The sequence below is a fragment of the Crocodylus siamensis genome, chromosome 6, assembly GCF_052110815.1.
Source record: "Crocodylus siamensis isolate JL-2025a chromosome 6, ASM5211081v1, whole genome shotgun sequence".
In the NCBI taxonomy this organism is placed as follows: Eukaryota; Metazoa; Chordata; order Crocodylia; family Crocodylidae; genus Crocodylus; species Crocodylus siamensis.
The window spans coordinates 421336-442227 of NC_143400.1; the positions used below are offsets into that span (position 1 = coordinate 421336).

At 60.2% G+C, this 20892-nt stretch overlaps 1 protein-coding gene across 1 annotated transcript; it reads left to right on the forward strand.

The window, feature by feature from the left end:
- Positions 1 to 905: 905 nt before the first annotated feature.
- On the forward strand, positions 906 to 15263 carry PPP5C (protein phosphatase 5 catalytic subunit). The gene is made up of 13 exons (XM_090056181.1): positions 906 to 1067; positions 2651 to 2892; positions 3368 to 3515; positions 7550 to 7671; positions 10330 to 10395; positions 10845 to 10943; positions 11701 to 11806; positions 12066 to 12208; positions 12405 to 12492; positions 12804 to 12844; positions 13387 to 13565; positions 14361 to 14442; positions 14565 to 15263. The coding sequence occupies exons 1-13, from the start codon at positions 956 to 958 to the stop codon at positions 14625 to 14627; spliced, it is 1491 nt and encodes a 496-aa protein (XP_089912307.1). The 5' UTR covers positions 906 to 955; the 3' UTR covers positions 14628 to 15263.
- Positions 15264 to 20892: the final 5629 nt, after the last annotated feature.

The following is a 20892-nucleotide window of genomic DNA, read 5'->3' on the forward strand; positions in this document are numbered from 1 at the left end:
TCCTGGCCACACAGGATGGCTCCAAATATGGCCGGGTGGGTGGGGGACACGGTGCCCTCGGGTGCACATGGACCTTGGCACACGGGGGTGCTAGCATAGGTACACGTGGGCATGGGGGCTGGGCACACGGCCCAGCACGCGGAAGGGCGGGTGCAGGTGCACGGCCCAGCACACAGATGCACACGCAGGCACGGGGTGGGTCCATGGCTTAGCACGGATGTACGTGGGTGCACAGCGTGGCATGGATACATGTGCAGACGTGCAGAGATACAAGCGTCCCTTACACACACACACACACACACACACTCCTGGGAGCGCTCTACATACGTGTGGATGCGCGCACACGTGATTGCTTGCACACGCGAGGAGGTGGAGGACTTTGCCGTGTGCCGGGCGCCACCGTGTGTTCACAGAGCGCAACAGCAGCTCCCGGAGCCGCCCCCAGCCCCGTTACCCAGCATCCCCTGCGCCCTACCCACCCCAGCCACACTACCACCACCCAGCATTCCTCGGGGCACGGCTCACCCCACGCTCGGTACCTCCCAATCCCCCTTTCCATTTTAGTACCTCCCAATCCCGCCTTCCTGACCCCTAAACTTGGTATCTCCCAAAGTCCCCCTTTTCTTTCCACCTTGGTATCTCCCAATCCCCGCCCCCGTTCCGGAATTTAATACCTCCCAGTTCCCCTTTTCTTTTCCCCTTGGTACCTCCCAACTCCCTCCCCCCCGTCCCTGCACTTGGTACCTCCTAATGGCCGCTCTAGCCCACACCCCTCTATGGTAGGCGGTCGCTCTGACTTCTACTATGGGGGGGGTCCTCCCGCTCTCCCCCCTCAAGACGCATGCGCGGTTTTGCGACCTCCACCCTCCCTGGGGGTCGGCGTTTGCGACAGGCGGCGGCACTTGGCGGTGGCGGCGGGGCCGCGCGGTTGCCAGGGGCGCTTTACGGCCCGGCGATGGCGGAGGGCGAGCGGGCGGAGCGCGGCGGCCCCGGGCGGCCCCCCCGGGAGGCGGGCACCGAGGAGCGGGCGGAGGCGCTCAAGACCCGCGCCAACGAGTACTTCAAAGGTGGGGGAGGGCTGCCACATAGTGACCGGGGCGCCATAAGGCGGGGTCTGGGGGGCTGCCAGATAGGCAGCCCATGGGAGGGCCTGAGGGGGGGCTGCCACCTAGGGAGCCGTGGTGGGAAGGGCTGCCACGTGGGGGAGGGGGGGCTGCCAGATAGGGAGCCGCGGGGTGCAGCAGGGGTCGGGCGAGCCCCGCGGGGCGAGCTGTCCCATACTGAGTGGGGGCGGCGGGGGGGGCAGAGGGACCGGAGGGGAAGGGTTTCCTCATTCCGAGCCACATGGGGGGGGCAGCCTGCTGGACAGGGAGCCGTGGCTGAGGGTCTCTGTGGGGGGGGGCCTGGACCCGGGGGGGGCGGTTTGCGGGGGGCCCAAAGCAGCAGTGAAACAGGAAGCAGGAGGCTGGTGAGAGCAGGGTGGGGGGCAGCAGGCCACTGCCCAGTGCCTTGGTTTCCCCACCTGAGAAGTGGCTTTGAGGGGTGTGGGGGGGCAAGGTTCTGAGTGAGAGCCAGGGCACGGCTGTGCTGTTACCACCCCTGGGGTGAAGACCCTGCTCCTCCCCCCCCACACAGCCTGCAGGCCGGGCTGGGTGCAGAGCCTGGGGAAACTGAGGCAGGGGGTGGGGCCTCGTTAGAGGGGAGCGTGAGAGAGGCATTAATGGATGAGGGCAGAACCCAGGTGTCTTTTGTGTGCATCTGTCCCCCCCCCTTGAAGACCCTGATGCTGGTGACATCCTTCATCAGCCTTTCACTTTGGTGCCAGCTGGTTCCTGGGGGATATGGCTTAACCTTGTCCAACTGGGAAGTGGAATGGGGGAGCAGTTTTGCTCCAGTTCATTGCTGGTTTAATTGGAAGCGAGAAGAATTTGGTGCCAGTTATTTACTGGTTTCACAGTGAGGGAGAAAAGTGCTTCTAGCTAGCTCCTGATTTAACTGGGAAGTAAAAGGATCTGGCTCCAGCTGGGTACTGGTTTAACTGGTCCAACTGGGAAGTGTTGGAGGGAAGAACCCCAGTGTCCTGGCCCCTTTTCACCCTGCTCCACCCTTGGAGGCAGCTGTCCCAGGACCAGCCCCATCTGCGCTTCCTTCCTTCCCATCAGTGCTGGTGGCCTGGCCTTGCCATGTCTCCTTGTAGCCAGCTGGGCCCCTCTGGGCAGTCCAGGGCTGTCCCCCGTGCCCCAGGCCTGAGGGGAAGCTGGTGGTCTCTGTGACACCCCAGCCTCTGGGCCCACCGCACCCCCGCCGTGCCTTCCCCGGGTCCCCCCATCCTGACCCAGTCCCATCTCCGGCCTCGGCACAGAGTTAATTCTAGTTAGTTACTGGTTAACTGGGAGGGAAAAGGATCTGGGGCAGCCTGGCAAGGGGGTGCTGACCGGTTGCCCACTGCCTGTGGTGAGAGTCAAGGCAGGATGGAGCCTCTGGGTTGCATCTTCCTCACTGGGGGTGGAGAGCCGGATGCTGCTGGGCCCCTGGTGAGGCCGCTGGGCTGGGGGCTGCCATGGGCTCTGGACCTCGGAGGGAGCGGCTGATTGTGGGACCAGGGGTAAAGAGTCTGTCTGACCCTCCATCTCTCTCCCTCTGCCCCCAGTCAAGGACTACGAGAACGCGGTCAAGTTCTACAGCCAGGCCATTGAGCTGAACCCTGACAATGCCATCTACTATGGGAACCGCAGCCTGGCCTACCTGCGCACCGAGTGCTATGGCTATGCCCTGGCCGATGCCACACGCGCCCTCGAGCTGGACAAGAAGTATGTCAAGGGCTACTATCGCCGTGCTGCCAGCAACATGGCGCTGGGCAAATTCAAGGCTGCACTGAGGGACTATGAGACGGTGCGTGTGTATGGCCGGGGCCCTGCTGCCCCCTTCCCCTCCCCAGATTTTAGGCACCTGCGGGCTGCAGGATCATGCCCTGCCAAGCCCGGGTTACCAGGATGGCTCACACTGTCCTATTCTTCATCCAGCTGTTGGGTCATTGGGTGGACCCCAGGAGTCCTGAGCCCAGCTCCCCCCTTTTTCAGCTACTGCTGCATTCCCTTTGCGGGGGAGAGATAGAACCCATACGTCTTGGCGGCCAGCCGCTAACAGTCCTCAGCTTCTCTAACCGTCAGCCCCCCCCACCCCTCCCAGAGCTGGGGATGGAACCCAGTGCGTCCCCCTCCCCCAGCTGGAGCTGTCCCTTGGCATCTGACCTGCTCTCACATCTTGGCCAGCTGGGGGCTGTCAGGCAGCCTAGTGTGGTTGTGCCCTCCCTGCTGGCTCCCCGGCCTAGAGCCCCTGTGCCCATGACCTTCTGCCTTTCCCGCAGGTGGTGAAGGTGAAGCCCAATGATAAGGACGCCAAGCTAAAATACCAGGAGTGCAACAAGATCGTAAAGCAGAAAGCCTTCGAGCGGGCGATCGCCAGCGATGAGCACAAGCGGTCCGTCGTTGACTCCCTCGACATCGAGAGCATGAGTGAGTGGGGCCCCTGCGGCTGGTGAATGGGGGGTTCCACTCGGAGGCTCCCAGCTGCCCAGCAGGGCTCCAAGGAGGGCCTCGGGTCTTCCCCCGAGCCCTGGGAAGGGATCTCCCCTGCAAGTGTTGGGAGAAATGAATGCACTTCTGCAGGGGGCCACATATCTGGAAAGGGCCAGGTGGAACATGCCCAGCTGATCTGCCTGGGGGGTGGCTGGCGTGATGCAAAAGAGAAGGAAGGTCCTGGGAAGAGCAGATGAGGCTGGGACTGACCAATGGAGACAGAGGTGGGATGTTGGGGCCAGGGAGAAGTCAAGGGGGTCACTCTGAAAGACCCCTCCTGCCTCCGCCTGCCTCAGTTTCCCTCCACTTGCTTTCCAGAACACTGCTCTCATCCCTCCCAGTGCTGCCAGTATTAGAGACCTTGAGCCCCATAGACCCAGGGAAATGGAAAGAGTGCAAGAGGGTGACTCACTGCAGGCCCCCAGGCTAAAGATGGAACTCAGGAGTCCTGGCCTGGCCATCCACGTGTCTCCAGAGCTGGGACTGGAAGACTGGTTTCCTTTGGCTTGTGTCCCGAGCTGGGGGTGGGGCCCGGACCATGCTGGCATTCGCACGAGTCACGCGGGAGCCAAAAATAGCTGTTGCCGGGAGCCTGATGGCCTTGAGGGGCAGTTACTGAGGGGGTAGGGGTGCTTGCCCTGGCTGTGGCGGGGGTGATGGAGCAGTGTGGGCCGCAGGCCTGGGAGCAGTGGCAACCAGGTCTGCCCCCTCCTTGTGTCACTGCCTGCTGTTTCCAGCCACTCCGGGGCTGCCCTGGATCTTCAGCGAGCTGCAGGAGGGCATGGCCAGCCTTCTGCCCTGGAGCTGCCCTAATGCTGTACCTGAACCCTGGTGATGGGGCCTGTGGCCTGTCCAAGCCCCAGATTCAGTGGAGGGGAAAAGCGATGGAGGTGGAGACAGCTGAACGCAAAGCACCTGGGTATTGGCCTCACTTTTTGGGTGTGTGCCAGGAGCTCACACATCTCTGCCAGGTGAGAGGCTGCTGCATGGCCTGGCCCCTTGCTCTGAGGATGTCAGAGGAGTTGAGGAACCAGGCAAGGAGAAGAAGCATCCAGGCTAGATAATGTCATCCACAAGCAGCTGCAGCAAGAACCCCTGAGGGCCCTTTCCATGCTGCCTGCAGCTCAGGACACAGCAAGGGGGGCTGTGAGGTGGAGAAGAGACCAGCGCCTGGATCTGTCGTGTTTTCCGGGGTCCCCCTTGCCTGCTTCCAGGCCTCTCCCTGAGCCAGGGAGCTCAGGCTGAGGTCACAGCGTGAAGAGAAGCCTGGAGATCCTCCGTGGCTGAGAATTGCTGATCTGCAAGGAGTGGATCTATCCTGCCTGCAAGGAAAAAACCACAGCACCCACAGACCTGCAGCTGCAGCCTCGTGGCAATGGGGCCAGGAGCTGGGTGCCGTCTGTTTGCAACCAGACCAGCCCTCCAAAGAAAATGGTGGGGGTCTGATTTCCCTTGGGAACTGGCTCTTCTTGCTGGAGGCTTCAAGAGAGGTTGGAGTCCCTGATTAGGGATGATCTAGGCATAGCAATGCCTGCGTTTGGCTGCAGGGATCGCCCAGGCTCTGGGCTGGGCTGGTTCCCAGCTCCTCCCTTTCCGCTCCATGTGTGACTGTGTTTTTAAGCCTGTCCCAGAGGCGCTGGGTGCTGCTGCAGCCCAGGCTGGGGATGGGTCTGGGCTGCACCAGTGCTCCCGCTGCACCAACCTTGCAGTGTCCTGGCTGGAGGGTTGTGCCCCCCTGCTTGGGCTCAGCCCCATGCTGCACTGGGGCAAGAAGGGATTTCCCCCCTGCTCAGACTGATGCTCACTGTGGGGTTTCCTCTTCCTCTGCTGTGGGGGCACGGCCTGGGCCTGGGTCTCTGGAGTGCGTACTAACAACCTTTCACAGCAGCAGATTATTAGTGGCTGTGGCCCCCCTGTTTTCCCTGTGGCGGGTTTGGGTGCAGTACCAGGGCTGGCTGCAGTTGTCCAGAGATTCGTGATTTGGGCGGGGCTGATCCTGCCTCAGATAGGGACTGGACTAGCCGTGACCTAGCCGTGAACTCGCAAGGCGAGTTTGCTGATACAATCGATGCCTCATTGTACATTGTGGTGCAGTCAGGGGTTGTTCAGCGCTTACGTGTCCTGAGTGTCAGTGTTGATGCTGCATTTCTTCAGTCTGGCCTTCAAGGGCTCCTTGAACATCTTGTTTCTCCCCCCTCTGGAGCGTTGCCCGTCGCCGAGTTGGGAGCGTGGTTCCCGTCTCAGCAGCTCATCGCCTAGCGTCTGTCTGCCCTGTCCAATAGATCTTGAGCTGTAGGACCATGGCTGGCACACCGGCATTGGGTCTTCTCCCACTGGATACAGAGGGTTTTCCCAGGATGTTGCCCACAGTGATGTTCCCAGGGCTTCAGGTGTTCCCGATGTGTCGCAGTCCCTTGGGGCAGGGGTGATGACAGCCCGGAAGATGAGTTGGGTTTGGGTCCTGCTGTGCCAGTTGTCAGAGATGCAATTTTGGAGGCTCCAAAGACTGATTTTTATCCACTGGTGGGCAGTGTTGGTGTTACCTCTTCGTCATCAGCAGCCCCCCAGGTAGGGGAAAGGCCTAGTGTCTCTGGGGAGACGGTCCCCCTGCCCAGCTCCACGTACAGAGAGGATCATGGTGCGGTTCCTGACTGGACCCCAAGAGTGGTAGCAGAGGGAAGAACAGCTTCATTTCCCCCATGCCCAGAAAAGCTGACAGATGAGAGGTGGCCTTATTTCCATGGACCCCAAGTCCAGCAGACCTGGGGCTCCTCAGTCTCTTGGCCTCAGGGGTCTCCAAGCATTGTGAGCAGCCTGGAGCGCAGCGAGGTTTACCCAGGATCTGGGCAGGCAGAGACCCTTGTCTAAGGCTCTGTGTCTGCATCACGCTCTCAGCAAGCCTCAGCTCCTAAGAGACTTAGGAGACTGTCTCCAGGGGTCTGTGGTCACTTCTGGGAGCCCCCAACACCTGTGTCCCACCCCTTTGAATGGCTGGAGGTCCCGTGTCGTGTGAGTGCCACACCCTGGTCTCATCCGGAGGGCACCATGAGGGGACAAGCTAAGTCCCTTCTTCCCCCTTCCTGCTCAGGAAGCCGCCTCTTGTCGTATGTGTGTGCTCTGGCCCCATTCTCCGATGTCGGAGGATAATATTGTGTCCTATCTGAGCTCAACTGGTTGGGGCCCTTCCCTCCAACTCATGGCCTGTGGCAGTTGAGGCAGGGGTGGGCTGAGACCCCTGGATCGGCCCTATAAGGCTGGCTCCATGGTGCCCATCATCTGACCCCCGCGGCTCCCTGCTGTAGGATCCTAACGCTTTACACAACAGTTGCTTTCTGGCCGGGAGCCACCTGGCTCTAGCTCCCCGTCAGCTGCCTGTGCCGAAACTTGGAGGGAGCTCCAGTGAGATGGGCCACGGTGACGCACAGGCTTGGCCCACATGCAGAGCCCAGGATTTCCCCGCCGTGCTGTCCGTGCCTTGCTCAGCCGCTGACTGCACCAGGCGAGGGAAGCAGCTGGAGCAGCCGCAGAACTGGGCAGGGAGTGGAATCCAACCTCATGGCAGCTCAGCTGATGTTGCTGCTGCTTTCGTCAACTGCGGCCGGCAGCCTGGAAGTTTTCCCTCTTTCCATGAATGTGGAGGGTGGGGAGGGGTGTTTACACCAGCTGAGCTCCACCTTTCTGAACAAGCCACCTACGTTCCTGCTCAGGCGCCCAGCTTGGGTTCAGCCAAAGTGTTTCCCTGTCCCTGACCCCAGAAGCCAGGTGGGGCGGGTCTGGGGACAGTTTGGGAGGTCCAGCAGTGGGAGGGGAGGTGTTTCTGGGGACAACAGTGAGGCCACCTTGGAAGTCCAGGGGGTGACAGTGGGGGACCTGCATGGGTGGCAGAAGGGGGGATTCCACTCGTGAATTCTGCAGCTAACTCCTTGCCCCTAATAAACACTCCCTGCCCCTGCTTCCCCCCCTCCCCCCAGCCATCGAGGACGAGTACAGCGGCCCCAAGCTGGAGGATGGGAAGGTGACGCTGGCCTTCATGAAGGAGCTGATGCAGTGGTACAAGGATCAGAAGAAACTCCACAGAAAATGTGCCTACCAGGTCAGGCCCCTCCCCAAGCTCACGCTGCATTTTACCGTACTTTCTCACGTACCATATGCTGAATATGGGGGGGGGGGGTTCACCCCCTTCCACTGAGGCTGGGGCAGGAGCTCGGCTGCATAGGGGTTGTGTGGGGTACAAGGATCTAAAACGTCCTCTGAGCAGCTCCTTCCCTGGCACACTGGGAGCCAGACATTGGTGGTACCCCCAGCCCCCTGCTCTGACTGGTCATGGGGTATCCATAGCTTGTAGGGGGCAGGAAGCCTTGGTTCTATATCCATCCACTCCCCCCTTTGAGCCCTTATACTTTCAGCATTCTCCTGTCATAGGCTTGGTCCTTTTACACGGATACTAACCACCACCACCCCCTTTTTGGCAGATACTAGCTTATGACTGTTTTGCTGTTATTATTGGATAACCTACACCCCCCCCCTCAAAGTAGCTGCTGGAAATTTGTTGGGGAGCTGTTTTAAGTGAGGAAATACAGTAATAGCAGCTTGTAGCAAAGAAAGTACAGTGCTTTCCTATCCTTTTTCCACGCTGCCTTTCAGAACTGAGGTGCACTTTTATATTTTGGGGTGTGTGGTGTGTGGGGCAATACAGTAACCCCCTCACAGGGTGCTGGGGCAGCACAGTGGCCTCTTCAGAGCAGCTCCCGCCCCTCCCAGGGCCTTGGGGTTGGCACAGTCCCCATACGTTGCCCATCTTACATCGAGGCCTGCTTCAGTCTGGGTAAATTGAGGCAGACTTTGGGTCTACTGTTCCTTTTCTCAGACTCGCTCCTACCCTGGCAGCTGAGGCCAGAGGGAAACCCACCTGCTGCCAGTGTCTCCCCTTTTTAGAAAAGATGTTTCTATCTTCTGCAAGACACGCTAGGAAATCTGGTTGTCACACCAGACAACAAAGCTAACCTATCGAACAATTTCTTTGCTTCCATTTTCCTGAGTTAGGGACTGGGTCACCCCCCTCACTGGGACCTCTGTAGGCCCCAAGGGAGGTGCACCCAGACTTGGGATCAGTGAGGACCTAGTCAGGGAACTTCTGGAGGGATTGGACGTATTTAAATCAGCTGGTCCGGATGATCTCCACCCCCGAGTCCTGAGGGAATTAGCAGAGGTCATCGCCCATACCCCTGGCACGGCTGTATGAGCACTCGTGGTGCTCTGGTGTGATGCCAGAGGACTGGAAGAGGGCCATAGTTCCCATCTTCAAAAAAGCGGGGAAGGAGGACCCGGGAACTATAGGCCAGTCAGTCTTACCTCGATCCTGGGGAAGCTTTTTGAGAGAGTTATCCTGGCATGTGTCCATAAGGGGCCAGCAGGGGATTTCATGCTTAGGGGCAACCAACATGGGTTCATCAGAGGCTGGTCCTGTCAGACCAACCTGGTGGCCTTCCAGAACCAGGTCACCAAATCCTTAGACGCAGGGGTGGCAGTGGACATAGTCTTCCTGGACTTTCGGAAGGCCTTCAACACTGTCTCTCACCCTGTTCTCATTCAGAAACTGTGGGGCTGTGGTGTCAATACCTGCGCAGTCAGATGTGTCACCAAGTTGCTGGAGGGCCGCACCCAGAGAGCAGTGGTGGACGGGTTATTTTTGACTTGGAGGGATGTGGGCAGTGGGGTCCCCCAGGGCTCGGTCCTCGGGCCCGCACTGTTCAACATCTTCATCAGTGACTTGGACGAGGGGGTAAAAAGCACCTGCTCAAATTTGCTGATAACACTAAGATGTGGGGGGACGTGGGCACGCTAGAAGGGAGGAATAGGCTGCAATCAGACCTAGACAGGTTACAGGGGTGGGCGGATGAGAACAGGATGGGATTCAACACTGACAAGTGCAAGGTGCTGCACCTGGGGAGGAACAACCGGCACCACACCTACAGGTTGGGGAACTCCCTTCTCGTCAGGGCAGAGGCAGAGAAGGATCTTGGAGTCATCACTGATGCCAAGATGAACATGGGCCGGCAGTGTGGGGACACGGTCAGGAAGGCCGACCGCACCTTGTCGTGCACCCACAGATGCATCTCGAGCAGGTCCAGGGAGGTGACCCTCCCCCTCTATGCGGCACTGGTCAGGCCGCAGCTGGAGTACTGCGTCCAGTTCTGGGTGCCGCATTTCAGGGGGGATGTCGACAGCATGGAGAGGGTGCAGAGGAGGCCACTCGCATGGTCAGGGGGCAGCAGGGCAGGCCCCACGAGGAGAGGCTGCGGGACCTGAACCTGTTCAGCCTCCACAAGAGAAGGCCGAGGGGGATCTTGTGGCCTGTTACAAACTAGTCGGGGGGGACCAGCAGGCACTGGGGAAGTCCCTGTTCCCCCGAGCACCGCCAGGAGTGACCAGGAATAACGGCCACAAGCTGGCAGAGGGGAGATTCAGACTAGACATCAGGAGGCGTGACTTCACGATCAGGGCAGCTAGGATCTGGAACCAACTTCCAAGCGAGGTGATGCTGGCTCCTACCCTGGGGGGCTTTAAGAGGAGGCTAGCTGTACACCTTGCTGGGGTCGTTTGAGCCCAGTACTCTTGCCTGCCATGGCAGGGGGTTGGACTCGATGATCTGATTGGGTCCCTTCTGACCTGACCAACTATGAAACTATGCCACGTGGGCAGCTGGTCCCAGCTCCTTCTCTGCCCCCACAACCCCGTTCTCTCTTGGCAGATCCTGGTGCAGGTGAAGGAGGTGCTCTCCAAGCTCCCCACACTTGTAGAAACCACGTTGAAAGAGGTACAGGCAGTGCTGGGGGGCGGGGGGGGGTGCGTGTTGGGCGGTGTAGCAGCTGGGTATTCAGCTGCTGTGGAGGGAGAGCGTCCACACGAGGACAGTCCAGGTTCATGCCCTGCCTCAGTTTCCCCACTTAGCCCAGCTCCCTGCCTGATCTGCTGCTCTACTTCCTGTTCCTGTTGCTCTGCTTGCTGCTCACAAAGCAGAGGGGCAGGAAGCAGAGCAACAGATGAGGCAAGGGATTGGTGACTCCTCCCATGAACCTTTGCAGGGGGGTGCAGGAGCATTATCTCTGCTTCCCAGACCAGTGGCCCTGTCTCCGCCCCCCAGACGTGGCCGTGTTTCCAGCTGCAGCTTCTGAAGCAGAAGGGGGGCAGGAGGCCAGAGGAGCCTGACATGCTGTGTCCCTGCCCCCCCCCACAACCTCCCCCTTCCCCGCCTCTTTCTTCCAGACAGAGAAGATGACCGTGTGCGGGGACACGCACGGGCAGTTCTATGACCTGCTCCACATCTTCGAGCTCAACGGGCTGCCGTCTGAAACCAACCCCTATGTATCCTTCCCTAGCGGCACAGGGCCCAGAGCCGGCCAGGCCTGCTGGAGCCCAGCGGTGCTACTCTGCCCCGTGCCTCAGTTTCCCTGCCTGCCCCATCAGGGTAGCAGGGGCCCAGCTTTTGGGCAGGCAGGTTGCAAATGTAACTCTGCACCCTCCCAGGGTGGTGCTCAGGTCCCCTGCCTTATCTGCTGCTTCGCTTTCTGCTCCCTGCTCTGTGCCACTGTCTGATCTGCTGCTCTGCCTTAGGCTTCCTGCCCTGTGCCCCGTGCCTGATCTGCCACTATCTGCTCCCTTCCCTATGCCCTTGCCCCCATCTGCTGCTCAATTTTCTGCTCCCTGCCCCCTCTACAGCTCTACTTTTTACTCCCTGCCCCCCACCTGATCTGCTGCTCCGCTTTCTGCTTCCTGCCTGATCTGCTCTTCTGCTCCCTGTTCCCACCCCCATCTGGTGCGCATCATACACAGAGGCTCCTACGTGCCATGGCTCTTCCAGCCAAGTAGATCCCAGGGCCCTGCGATCTCAGCACCCCGCTTCTGGGGCAGGGGGGCTAAGACCCTCAAGGAGAGACAAGGAACAGCTCATATGGGGCAGTGGGTAAAGCAGGGGCTGGGGTTAAAGCCCCTGGGGGATATTCCTGGTGCTGAAGCCTGGCCCGGGGCAGAGATGGCTTCAGGTCCTGGTAGCTCTGAGGTGGAAAGAAGGAGGTTCCCCCCCCCGCCCCCTGCCTGCTTTTCCTCAGCCCCCGCCCCCCAGATATTCAATGGGGACTTCGTGGACCGTGGCTCCTTCTCGGTGGAGGTGATTCTCACCCTCTTCGGCTTCAAGCTCCTCTACCCTGACCACTTCCACCTGCTCCGAGGTATGGCGGGGGGGGGTGGAGGCGGCATGGCCCGGTGGTGGGAGCCCTCGCCTGGGGGCTGGGATGCCTATGTGCTCTGCTACCCATTCCCTGCAGGACCTCCGTCAAATCCTGCCCATGCCTCAATTTCCCCATCCATGCCCAGACTGTTTCAGCTTGCCCCCCCTCCCGTCCCCGGGCATCATGCGTGTCCATGGGGGGTATCTTTTTGTTTCCGGCCAGTGCCCAAGTCCCCCGTTTCCCCCATCCTCCCCCACAGGGAACCATGAGACAGACAACATGAACCAGATCTATGGCTTCGAGGGTGAAGTCAAGGCCAAGTACACAGCCCAGATGTTCGCCCTCTTCAGCGAGGTCTTTGAGTGGCTTCCGCTGGCTCAGTGCATCAATGGTAAAGTGCTGGTAAGTGCCTGGCAGTGAGGGGGGGGTCCACATTGGCATGACTCCCCCTCTCCCCCAGCATGCCGGGGCCCTGCTGGCTTGGGGGATCCTTGAGGTGCCATGAGGGGTCAGTCCCTTTCACCCCAGGGGTGCCAGGGCAGCTGTGCAGGTCCCCCCACCAGTGCCCCTTGACCTGTGCCCCCCTCTACCCCTCCAGATCATGCATGGGGGGCTCTTCAGCGAGGATGGGGTGACGCTGGACGACATCCGGAAGATTGAGAGGAACAGGCAGCCCCCAGACTCAGGTGGGCACCAGGGGTGGGGGTTCCTGCCCTTGCCCAGCCTGGAGGATTGTGGGATATGGGGGGCATCTGGTTCTGGGGAGGAGCGGGCTTGATCTCTGGCTCTGCTCTGTGGCCCCTTTTGGGCAGACCTGGGGGGTCCAGGACCTGCCCAAATGGGGTGGGGCAGGGACCGGCCACAGAGCTGTTTGACCTCAGTTTCCAGCCTACTCCTATCCTCCCAAGGGGGCGGCGTGGTCCTATACCCCACGGGGGGTGAGTGGGGGGCAGTTGAGGGTGGCCCAGGGCCTGACTGCCCCCTCTGTTCTTGCCAGGCCCCATGTGTGACCTGCTGTGGTCTGATCCCCAGCCCCAGGTGAGTGCCCCCCACAATGCCCTGCCCGTGCTGCCACTGAGTGAGGGGCCAGCATGGTTCAACCCCCCGCTGTCTCCCAAAGGCTACTGATGCTGGGGTGGAACAAGAGAAGGGGGGGGGCGGGGTCCCTTCCTTGCCTGGCCCCTGGCAGCTGGGATGAGTCCGAGGGGGCTCAGCTTGGCTCCACCCCTATCCTGGGCTCCCAGCAGCTCCAGTTGCAGGGCACTAGGGAGCCTCCATTGGGGTCCCCAGCCCCATTCCAGCCCCCTCAGAGGAGGGCATTGGTGGGTCCCCATCATGCCTTACCTGTTGACTATCCGTGGGATGCTGGGGTGCCATGGGGTGCAGGAAAGGCCCCCCAGATCTGTTGGACTCTCGCACTTGGCATCAGAGCGGCTGGGCCTGGAGGTTTGGGGGTAGGGCAGATGCGCGCCAGGCGCTTCTACGTAGCATGGAGACGGCAGCAGGTCCCTCCACAACGCGATTGGCCCAGGGGCTGTGGGCAGGCGGGGGGTGACAGTACCCTGTCCCCCCACCCCAAGAATGGGCGATCAGTCAGCAAGCGGGGCGTGAGCTGCCAGTTTGGGCCAGACGTGACGCAGCGCTTCCTGGAGCGCAACCGGCTGGACTACGTCATCCGCAGCCACGAGGTGAAGCCTGAGGGATATGAGGTGGCCCACGACGGCAAGTGCATCACTGTCTTTTCCGCCCCCAACTACTGGTGAGTGCACGTGTACGCGTGTGTTCAGGTGTGTGTGCATGTGTGTGGACTGGGATAGGGGGGTATATATTTCTGTGTGTGCATGCAGGGGAACATGGGAGGTGTGTACATGTGTCTGGGTGGGTGTGTAGGGAGTGGGACCCATGTATACACGTGTCTTGTGTGTGAGTGTGGAGGGATTCTGGGGGGTTGTGTAGTGATGGGAGATGTGTACATGTGTGTACGTATGGAGTTGGATGACCCAGGGTGGTATACACATGTCTATTGTGTGTGCATGTGGGGGAGGGTGCAGTGATGGGAGGTACATGTGTCTGTGCATGTGTGCAGGGGTACTCTGGCAGGGGTACGTGTGTGTGGGTGTGTACAAGCATGTGTGCACATACAGGAGCCATGTGGAACTCTGGGGGGCCATGAGGAGTGCATGCGAGTGTGCCCACACAGGGACTTTGTGGGGCAATGCAGTCGGAGGATTGCATGTGCATGCGGGTGAAGGGGCATCCCGGGGGCTGACACGCATGTACATACAAGCACAGGGACCTTCTGGGGCTGTGCCATGGCAGTGTGTGTGTGTGTGTGTGTGTGTGTGTGTGCGCGTGCAGCCACATGGGAACCCTGTGGGGCTGTGCCAGGTGGGGATGTGTGTGCACATGTGTGCCCCCATTGGAGTATCCCCTCCTCCAGTCCCCATGGGCCCTAAGCACCCCAGCCCTGAGAGACAGCCACCTCTGGGGCAGGGCATGGGGGTTGTTAGTGCCCCCCCTGCCCTCCCTCAGTTTCCCGTGCCTCCCTCCCCAGCGACCAGATGGGCAACAAGGGCTCCTACATCCACCTGCGAGGCGCCGACCTGCGGCCCGAGTTCCACCAGTTCACAGCAGTGGTGAGTGACCTCCTCTTCCACCCCCTCAACCCAGCCACCGGGTCCTCTGGCCCTTTAAGGCTCCTGCAGCTGAGTCTGGGGGGGGGAACGCCCCTCACTAACAGACTCTCCATCTCCCGCAGCCTCACCCCAACGTCAAGCCAATGATGTACGCTAACACATTGCTGCAGCTGGGCATGATGTAGCATCCCCCCGTCTCCCTGCCGTGCCCCCCCCCGGCCAGGCCCCAGCCCGAGGGGGCAATGTCGTTAGTTTTTTTAAATATATTGGACAGATTATATTTATTCCCAGGCTCCTCTTGCCCCCCACCCCAGCAGAGGGGCAGCTGGAGGGGGGGGCAAGCCGGGCTGCCTCGTGGTGGGGGTGAGTAGGATGCATGGGGTGGGGCACTGGGGCTTGTCTTCCCCCTCACCCTGAGGCCAAGAGGGGGCGGGCAAAGAGCCAGTCTGGTGCCCCTCACATCTGTCCCCAACTTCTGGAAGCAATAGGCCCCTGGTGGGGGGCGGGGTTTCCATGGGGGGAGCAGAGGGGAGGGGACTGAAATTCTCAGGATGCTTATCCCCCCCCCCAGACTTCCCCTGCCTCTCCCTTGATGGGGGGGTGGGGGTTCAGGGTACCCCCCACTTTATTTTGGTGCCAGACGTGGACAAGAGAAACCCGGGGTGAGCCAGGCGCTCTGGAGGACCCTGTGCTGCCCCCCTCCAGGACAAGGGGGGGCGCGTTATACAGCCAAGGCCCTGGTGCTGCCATCTCCCCGCGCTGTTTTACTGTCTGTAATTAATTAAAAGATGTTAAAATAAAGTAATTATTGTAAGACTGGCGCCCGTCGGCCCTGCCCCTTTGTGCCAGGCTCTGCCCTCCTGTTCCTTGGCCCACCCTCTGTGCCAGGCCCCGTCCTCCTGGGTGCAGGCTCTGCCCACCTGGCCTTGCCTGAGAGCCCAATGGTTCTTGGCCGCAGGCATCCCGGACTCCTGGTGTCCCAGCACGGGACAAGACTTAGGAGCCTGGACACCTGGGTCCTCGTCCCATGCCTGGCTGCCTGCAGACCCACTGGCTTCCCGCCACCGCGTTGGGCTGAGGTCGGGGCCCTGAGGGCGGAAGTGGGTGGGGGGAGGAGAGGAGAGATGTATCCCTGGGCTGGTGTGAGGCCTTGATCCCTGGCTTTGGGCTTCTCCACTGCTCATTTACCACTAATGACCTTCCCCCCCCCCAACTTTAATGGGGAGCTGTTCCACTGCAGACTCAGCCTCATGCTTCTTAAAGGGCCAACAGACCCCGCAGGGGATCAGGAAGGAATCCTCTCCCCTAGCAGGCTGGAGGGGTGGGGGTTCCCCTTACTTTCTGCCTCGGCCTGGGGGCTCCACAGCACAGGGACCCCCTCAGCGTGGCAGGACCCAGGTGGGGGAGAAACGCAGTGCCAGGGGATGAGACCCAGGTATGTGTACGTGTGTGTGTGTGTGCACGTTAGTCTGTGCACATATTCATGTGTCTTTTGCATGCCTGCACATTTGCATGCACGTATAAGCGTGTTTTGCATGTGCATGCCTGTGTGGCTTCTGCAGGACATGCTAGGAAATTTGGTCATCACACCAGACAACAAAGCTAACTTATTTAACAATTTCTTTGCCTCCATTTTTCTGAGTAGGGACCAGGTCACTCCCTACTGGGCCCCCCTCAGGCCCCAGGGGAGGTGCACCTAGACCTAGGGTCAGTGAGGAACGAGTCGGGGAACTCCTGGAGGGACTGGATGTATTTAAATCAGCTAGTCCGGACGATCTCCACCCCTGAGTGCTGAGGGAATTAGCAGAGGTCATCGCCCATACCCCTGGCACGGCCGTACGAGCACTCGTGGGGCCCTGGTGTGATGCCAGAGGACTGGAAGAGGGCCATCATGGTTCCCACCTTCAAAAAAGGGAGGAAGGAGGACCCGGGGAACTACAGGCCAGTCAGTCTTACCTCGGTCCTGGGGAAGCTTTTTGAGAGAGTTATCCTGGCGCACGTCCACGAGGGACCATCAGGGGATTTCATGCTTAGGGGCAACCAACACGGGTTCATTCGAGGCAGGTCCTGTCAGACCAACCTGGTGCCTTCTACGGCCAGGTCACCAAATCGTTAGACGCAGGGGTAGCAGTGGATGTCGTCTTTCTGGACTTTTGGAGGGTCTTTGACTATCTCTCACCCCATTCTCATTAAGAAACCAGGGGCTGTGGTGGGGACACCCACACAGTCAGATGTTTCATGGTTTCATAGTAGCTAGAGTCGGAAGGGACCTAGGTAGATCATCTAGTCCGACCCCCTGCCTTGGCAGGAAAGAGCACCGGGGTCAGATGACCCCGGCAAGGTGCTCATCTAACTTCCTTTTAAAAATCCCCAGGCTAGGAGCCTGCACCACTTCCCCCGGAAGCCGGTTCCAGGCCCTAGCCGCCCTGACTGTGAAGAAGCGCCTCCTAATATCTAATCTAAACCTACCCTCCGCCAGCTTGTGACCGTTATTCCTGGTCACTCCTGGCAGCACACGGGGGAACAGGGACTCCCCCAATACCTGCTGATCCCCCCTGACCAGTTTGTAGCAGGCCACGAGGTCCCCCCTTAACCTTCTCTTGTGGAGGCTGAACAGGTTCAGGTCCCGTAGCCTCTCCTCATAAGGCCTGCCCTGCTGACCCCTGATCATACGAGTGGCTCTCCTCTGGACTCTCTCCATATCGTCCACGTCCCTCTTGAAGTGTGGCGCCCAGAACTGGACGCAGTACTCCAGCCGCGGCCTGACCAGTGCCGCATAGAGGGGGAGGATCACCTCCCTGGACCTGCTCGAGATGCATCTGTGGATGCATGACAGGGTACGGTTGGCCTTCTTGACTGCCTCCCCACACTGCCGGCCCATGTTCATCGTGGAGTCAATGACGACTCCAAGATCCTTTTCTACCTCTGCCCTGGCAAGAGGGGAGTTCCCCAACCTGTAAGTGTGGTGCCGGTTCTTCCTCCCCATGTGCAACACCTTGCACTTATCAGTGTTAAACCCCATCCTATTCTCATCCGCCCACCGTTGCAACCTGTCAAGGTCAGCTTGTAGCCTATTGCACCCTTCTAGCGCACCCACATCCCCCCATATCTTAGTGTCATCAGCAAACTTGAACAGGGTGCTTTCTACCCCCTCATCCAAGTCACTGATGAAGATGTTGAACAGTGCGGGCCCGAGGACCGAGCCCTGCGGAGCCCCACTGCCCACGTCCTTCCAGGTCGAGAAGAACCCATCCACTACCACCCTCTGGGTGCGGCCCTCCAACCAGCTGGCGACCCATTTCTTTGCAAACGATTTCTTTGCCTCTGTCTTCCTAAGTAGGGACCAGTTCAGCCACCTCCCTGCTGGGCCCCCCTCGGGCCCCGGGAGAGACACGCCTGGGCCAGGGGTTAGCGAGGAGTTAGTTAGGGTAACCTTGTCTTGCATCCACAGATGCATCTTGAGCAGGTCCAGGGAGGCGATCCTCCCCCTCTGTGCGGCACTGGTCAGGCCGCAGCTGGAGGACTGCGTCCAGGTCTGGGCGCCGCACTTCAAGAGGGATGTGGACAGCATGGAGAGGGTCCAGAGGAGGCCACTCACATGATCAGGGGCCGCAGGGCAGGCCTGACAAGGAGAGTTCAGCCTCCACAGGAGAAGGCTGAGGGGCATCTAGTGGCCTGTTACGAACTAGTCAGGGGGATCAGCAGGCATTGGGGGAGTCCCTGTTCCCCCAAGCACCGCCAGGAGTGACCAGGAATAACCGTCGCAAGGTGGCAGAGGGAGATTTAGGCTAGACATCAGGAGGCGCGACTTCACTGTCAGGGAGGCTAGGGTCTGGAACCAACTTCCAAGGGAAGTGGTGCTGGCCCCTACCCTGGGGGTGTTTAAGAGGAGGTGGATGAACACCTTGCTGGGGTCGTTTGACCCCAGTACTCTTTCCTGCCATGGCAGGGGGTCGGACTTGATGATCTGCTCAGGTCCCTTCCGACCCTAGAAACTATGAAACTGTGCTCTGTACACCCACATGTGCACGCTTGCCTATTTGCATATGCCCATTGTGTGCGCGTGTGCACACCCCCATGCATGTTTGTGCACCCATGTGTTCCCCTGCCTGGGATTGGCACCAGCTGGGGAGGAAGCTCCAAGGACCTGATAATGCCCATGGCCCCAGCCAGACCCTCCTGCCCCCTGGCCCTTTCCTGCTTTCCAGCACATTCATACAAGGGCACAGTTCCAGCCCACTGACTTCAACTGGAAACTGGAAGAATGATTTCATATATTTCATAGACATTTGGGCCGGAAGTGACCTCGGAAGATCAGCGTGTCCAGTCCCCCCGGCCAAACAGAAGTCATCAGTCTCCCGTTCCCACATCCATCCCCGGTTCCTGCCAAGAAAGGCAGATACGGTGGCTGAGCTCTCCTGGCCGGCTTTCCCATCAGGGGAAGGATCAGGCTGTTGTGGGAAGCAAGTGTATCACAACCAGCCTCTGCTGACCCACCACGGGGAGCCCGTGCCAGCACAGGCACCTCCGGGCAGAGAAGCCAACCATGTGCATTGCCAGCGGATGGGGGAAGTGACTCTTCCACTCTGCCGGGCACCGGGGAGGCCACAGCTGGTGTCCAGTTGTGGACCCCCCACAGCAGGAAGGATGTGGGCAAGCTGGAGTGAGTCCAGTGGAGGGCTGCGCGTTATGGTTTGGGGGTGGTGCATGTGATGTGTGAGGAGAGGCAGCAGGAACTTGTGGGATGATAAAATTGATGTGGGGGGATTTGATACCAGCCTTCACCTCCCTGCAGGGGGGCTGCAAAGAAGATGGAGCTGGGCTGGTCTCAGTGGGGGCAGACAAGAGAACAAGGAGCAATGGGCTCAGGCTGCAGCAAGGGAAGATGAGGTTGGGTATGAGGAGAAACTCTAGGAGGGCGGTGAAGCACTGGAGCAGGCTCCCCAGAGAGGGGGTGCTGGGGTCTCCATCCCTGCAAGTGTTGAAGACCCGGCTAGAGAAAGCCTTGGCTTGGATGATGCTGTTGGGGCTGGTCCTGCTTGGCGCAGGGGCTTGGACGAGATGTGAGGTCCCTTCATCCCTCTTCTAGGGTATTATGGTCTCTGCCTGTGGGAGGGGGCCGGCTGTCGTGAAACCCTGGGTCCTCCCCAGCTAGAAGAGACTTGCCAAAGGAGACCCTCCTGCCGGCTTTTGCCTCCAGCCAACAACCGCTTTGGTCTTTGCATGTCCACCACCCTCGGGGCTGTCTGAGCTCTGTGCCTGGGGGTGGGGGAAGGCCCCGCTTCCAGTTCCCTTGGGAAACATGGCCTGTTCCTTCAGCCGCCTCAGTCCAAGCTGCATCCAAAGTCTTTGATCCTCCTGGGCTCTGGCTCCAGCCCGTGAATCCCCTGCCCCCCACTCTCTGCCAGGCAAGTGCAGGCTTTCCAGCAGCCGGCGCTGGGCGGGAGCCACGGGACACGACTGGCCATGGGGGATCCCGTGTGCTCTTGCAGGCCCAGATGGGGGGAGCCTGGGAGGGCCAAGGACACGCAGTCTGGATTGGGGTGAAAACCCCGACCCTGTGCGCCAAGCTGGGCTCTGCCTTACCTGTGACCCCTGGGAGGAGACCTGGGGCTGGGGTCAGGGATGATGAAGGGAACAGGGAGCAAGACACAAAGCGTCGTGGCACCGCATTATCCCTCCCCAACGTGTCCAGCGCTCGAAGGCTGCACCTGAGTCTAACCCTAGCCCAGCCCAGCCCAGCCCAGCCCTAACGTGCACACCCGAGAGGAAAGAGAGGGTGCAGAGAAGGGCAGCGGGGTGGATGCATGCTGTGGGAAGAGAGACTAAAAGGTCAGGCCCAGTCAGCTTAAAGCATTGCGGGGTGGAGACAGGATGAGGGTTTGTAGCGTGCAATGTAAGAGAAGGTCCTGGGATTGTCTGTCGGCTGTCTCTCCAGATGTGAGAGAAACCAGCGATTTCTAACGAGCACTCAGACATTTGTTTCTACACAGCATGGGATGAGAGCTTGTGGGAACCAGATGTGCGGGAAGCCGGGAGCGCCGCCGGATGTACCCAGGGCTGGGCTCGGGCCTGGAGCAAAGGGACATGGGGTTCACAGGACCCTGGACATCCCGGACCCTCGATGGCAGGGGGGCCCTGCTCAGACCCCGTCACTCTCTGCCTCCTCGGGACCTAGGAGACCGGGCAGGTCTGGCCCGGTCCTGGCAGCTCTTCTGTCCTTGTGCCAGGCCGCGGATCAGACGATGTCTCCCCGCAGCTGAGCCAGGTGGGGGGGACGGTGGGGGACCGCGGGCCTACAGAGGCCTGACCACGGCTGCGTGGCCTGTTGCCCGTGGCACATGGTGCGGCTGCTTTGGAAGCTGAGCCTGTGAAGACGCTCTCTGCAGGGGTGGACCCTGGGGTAAGGAGGGGGCAACGGGGCAGGCCCTGCTTTAGCTCCTGGCCTGC

Bases quoted from the DNA above. Each gene is read 5' to 3' on its own strand.
- PPP5C (XM_090056181.1), top strand. From the start codon at position 956: ATGGCGGAGGGCGAGCGGGCGGAGCGCGGCGGCCCCGGGCGGCCCCCC. The intron at 12,493-12,803 runs GTGGGCACCAGG...TGTTCTTGCCAG, and splicing joins CAGGCAGCCCCCAGACTCAG to GCCCCATGTGTGACCTGCTG. The intron at 14,443-14,564 runs GTGAGTGACCTC...CATCTCCCGCAG, and splicing joins TCCACCAGTTCACAGCAGTG to CCTCACCCCAACGTCAAGCC.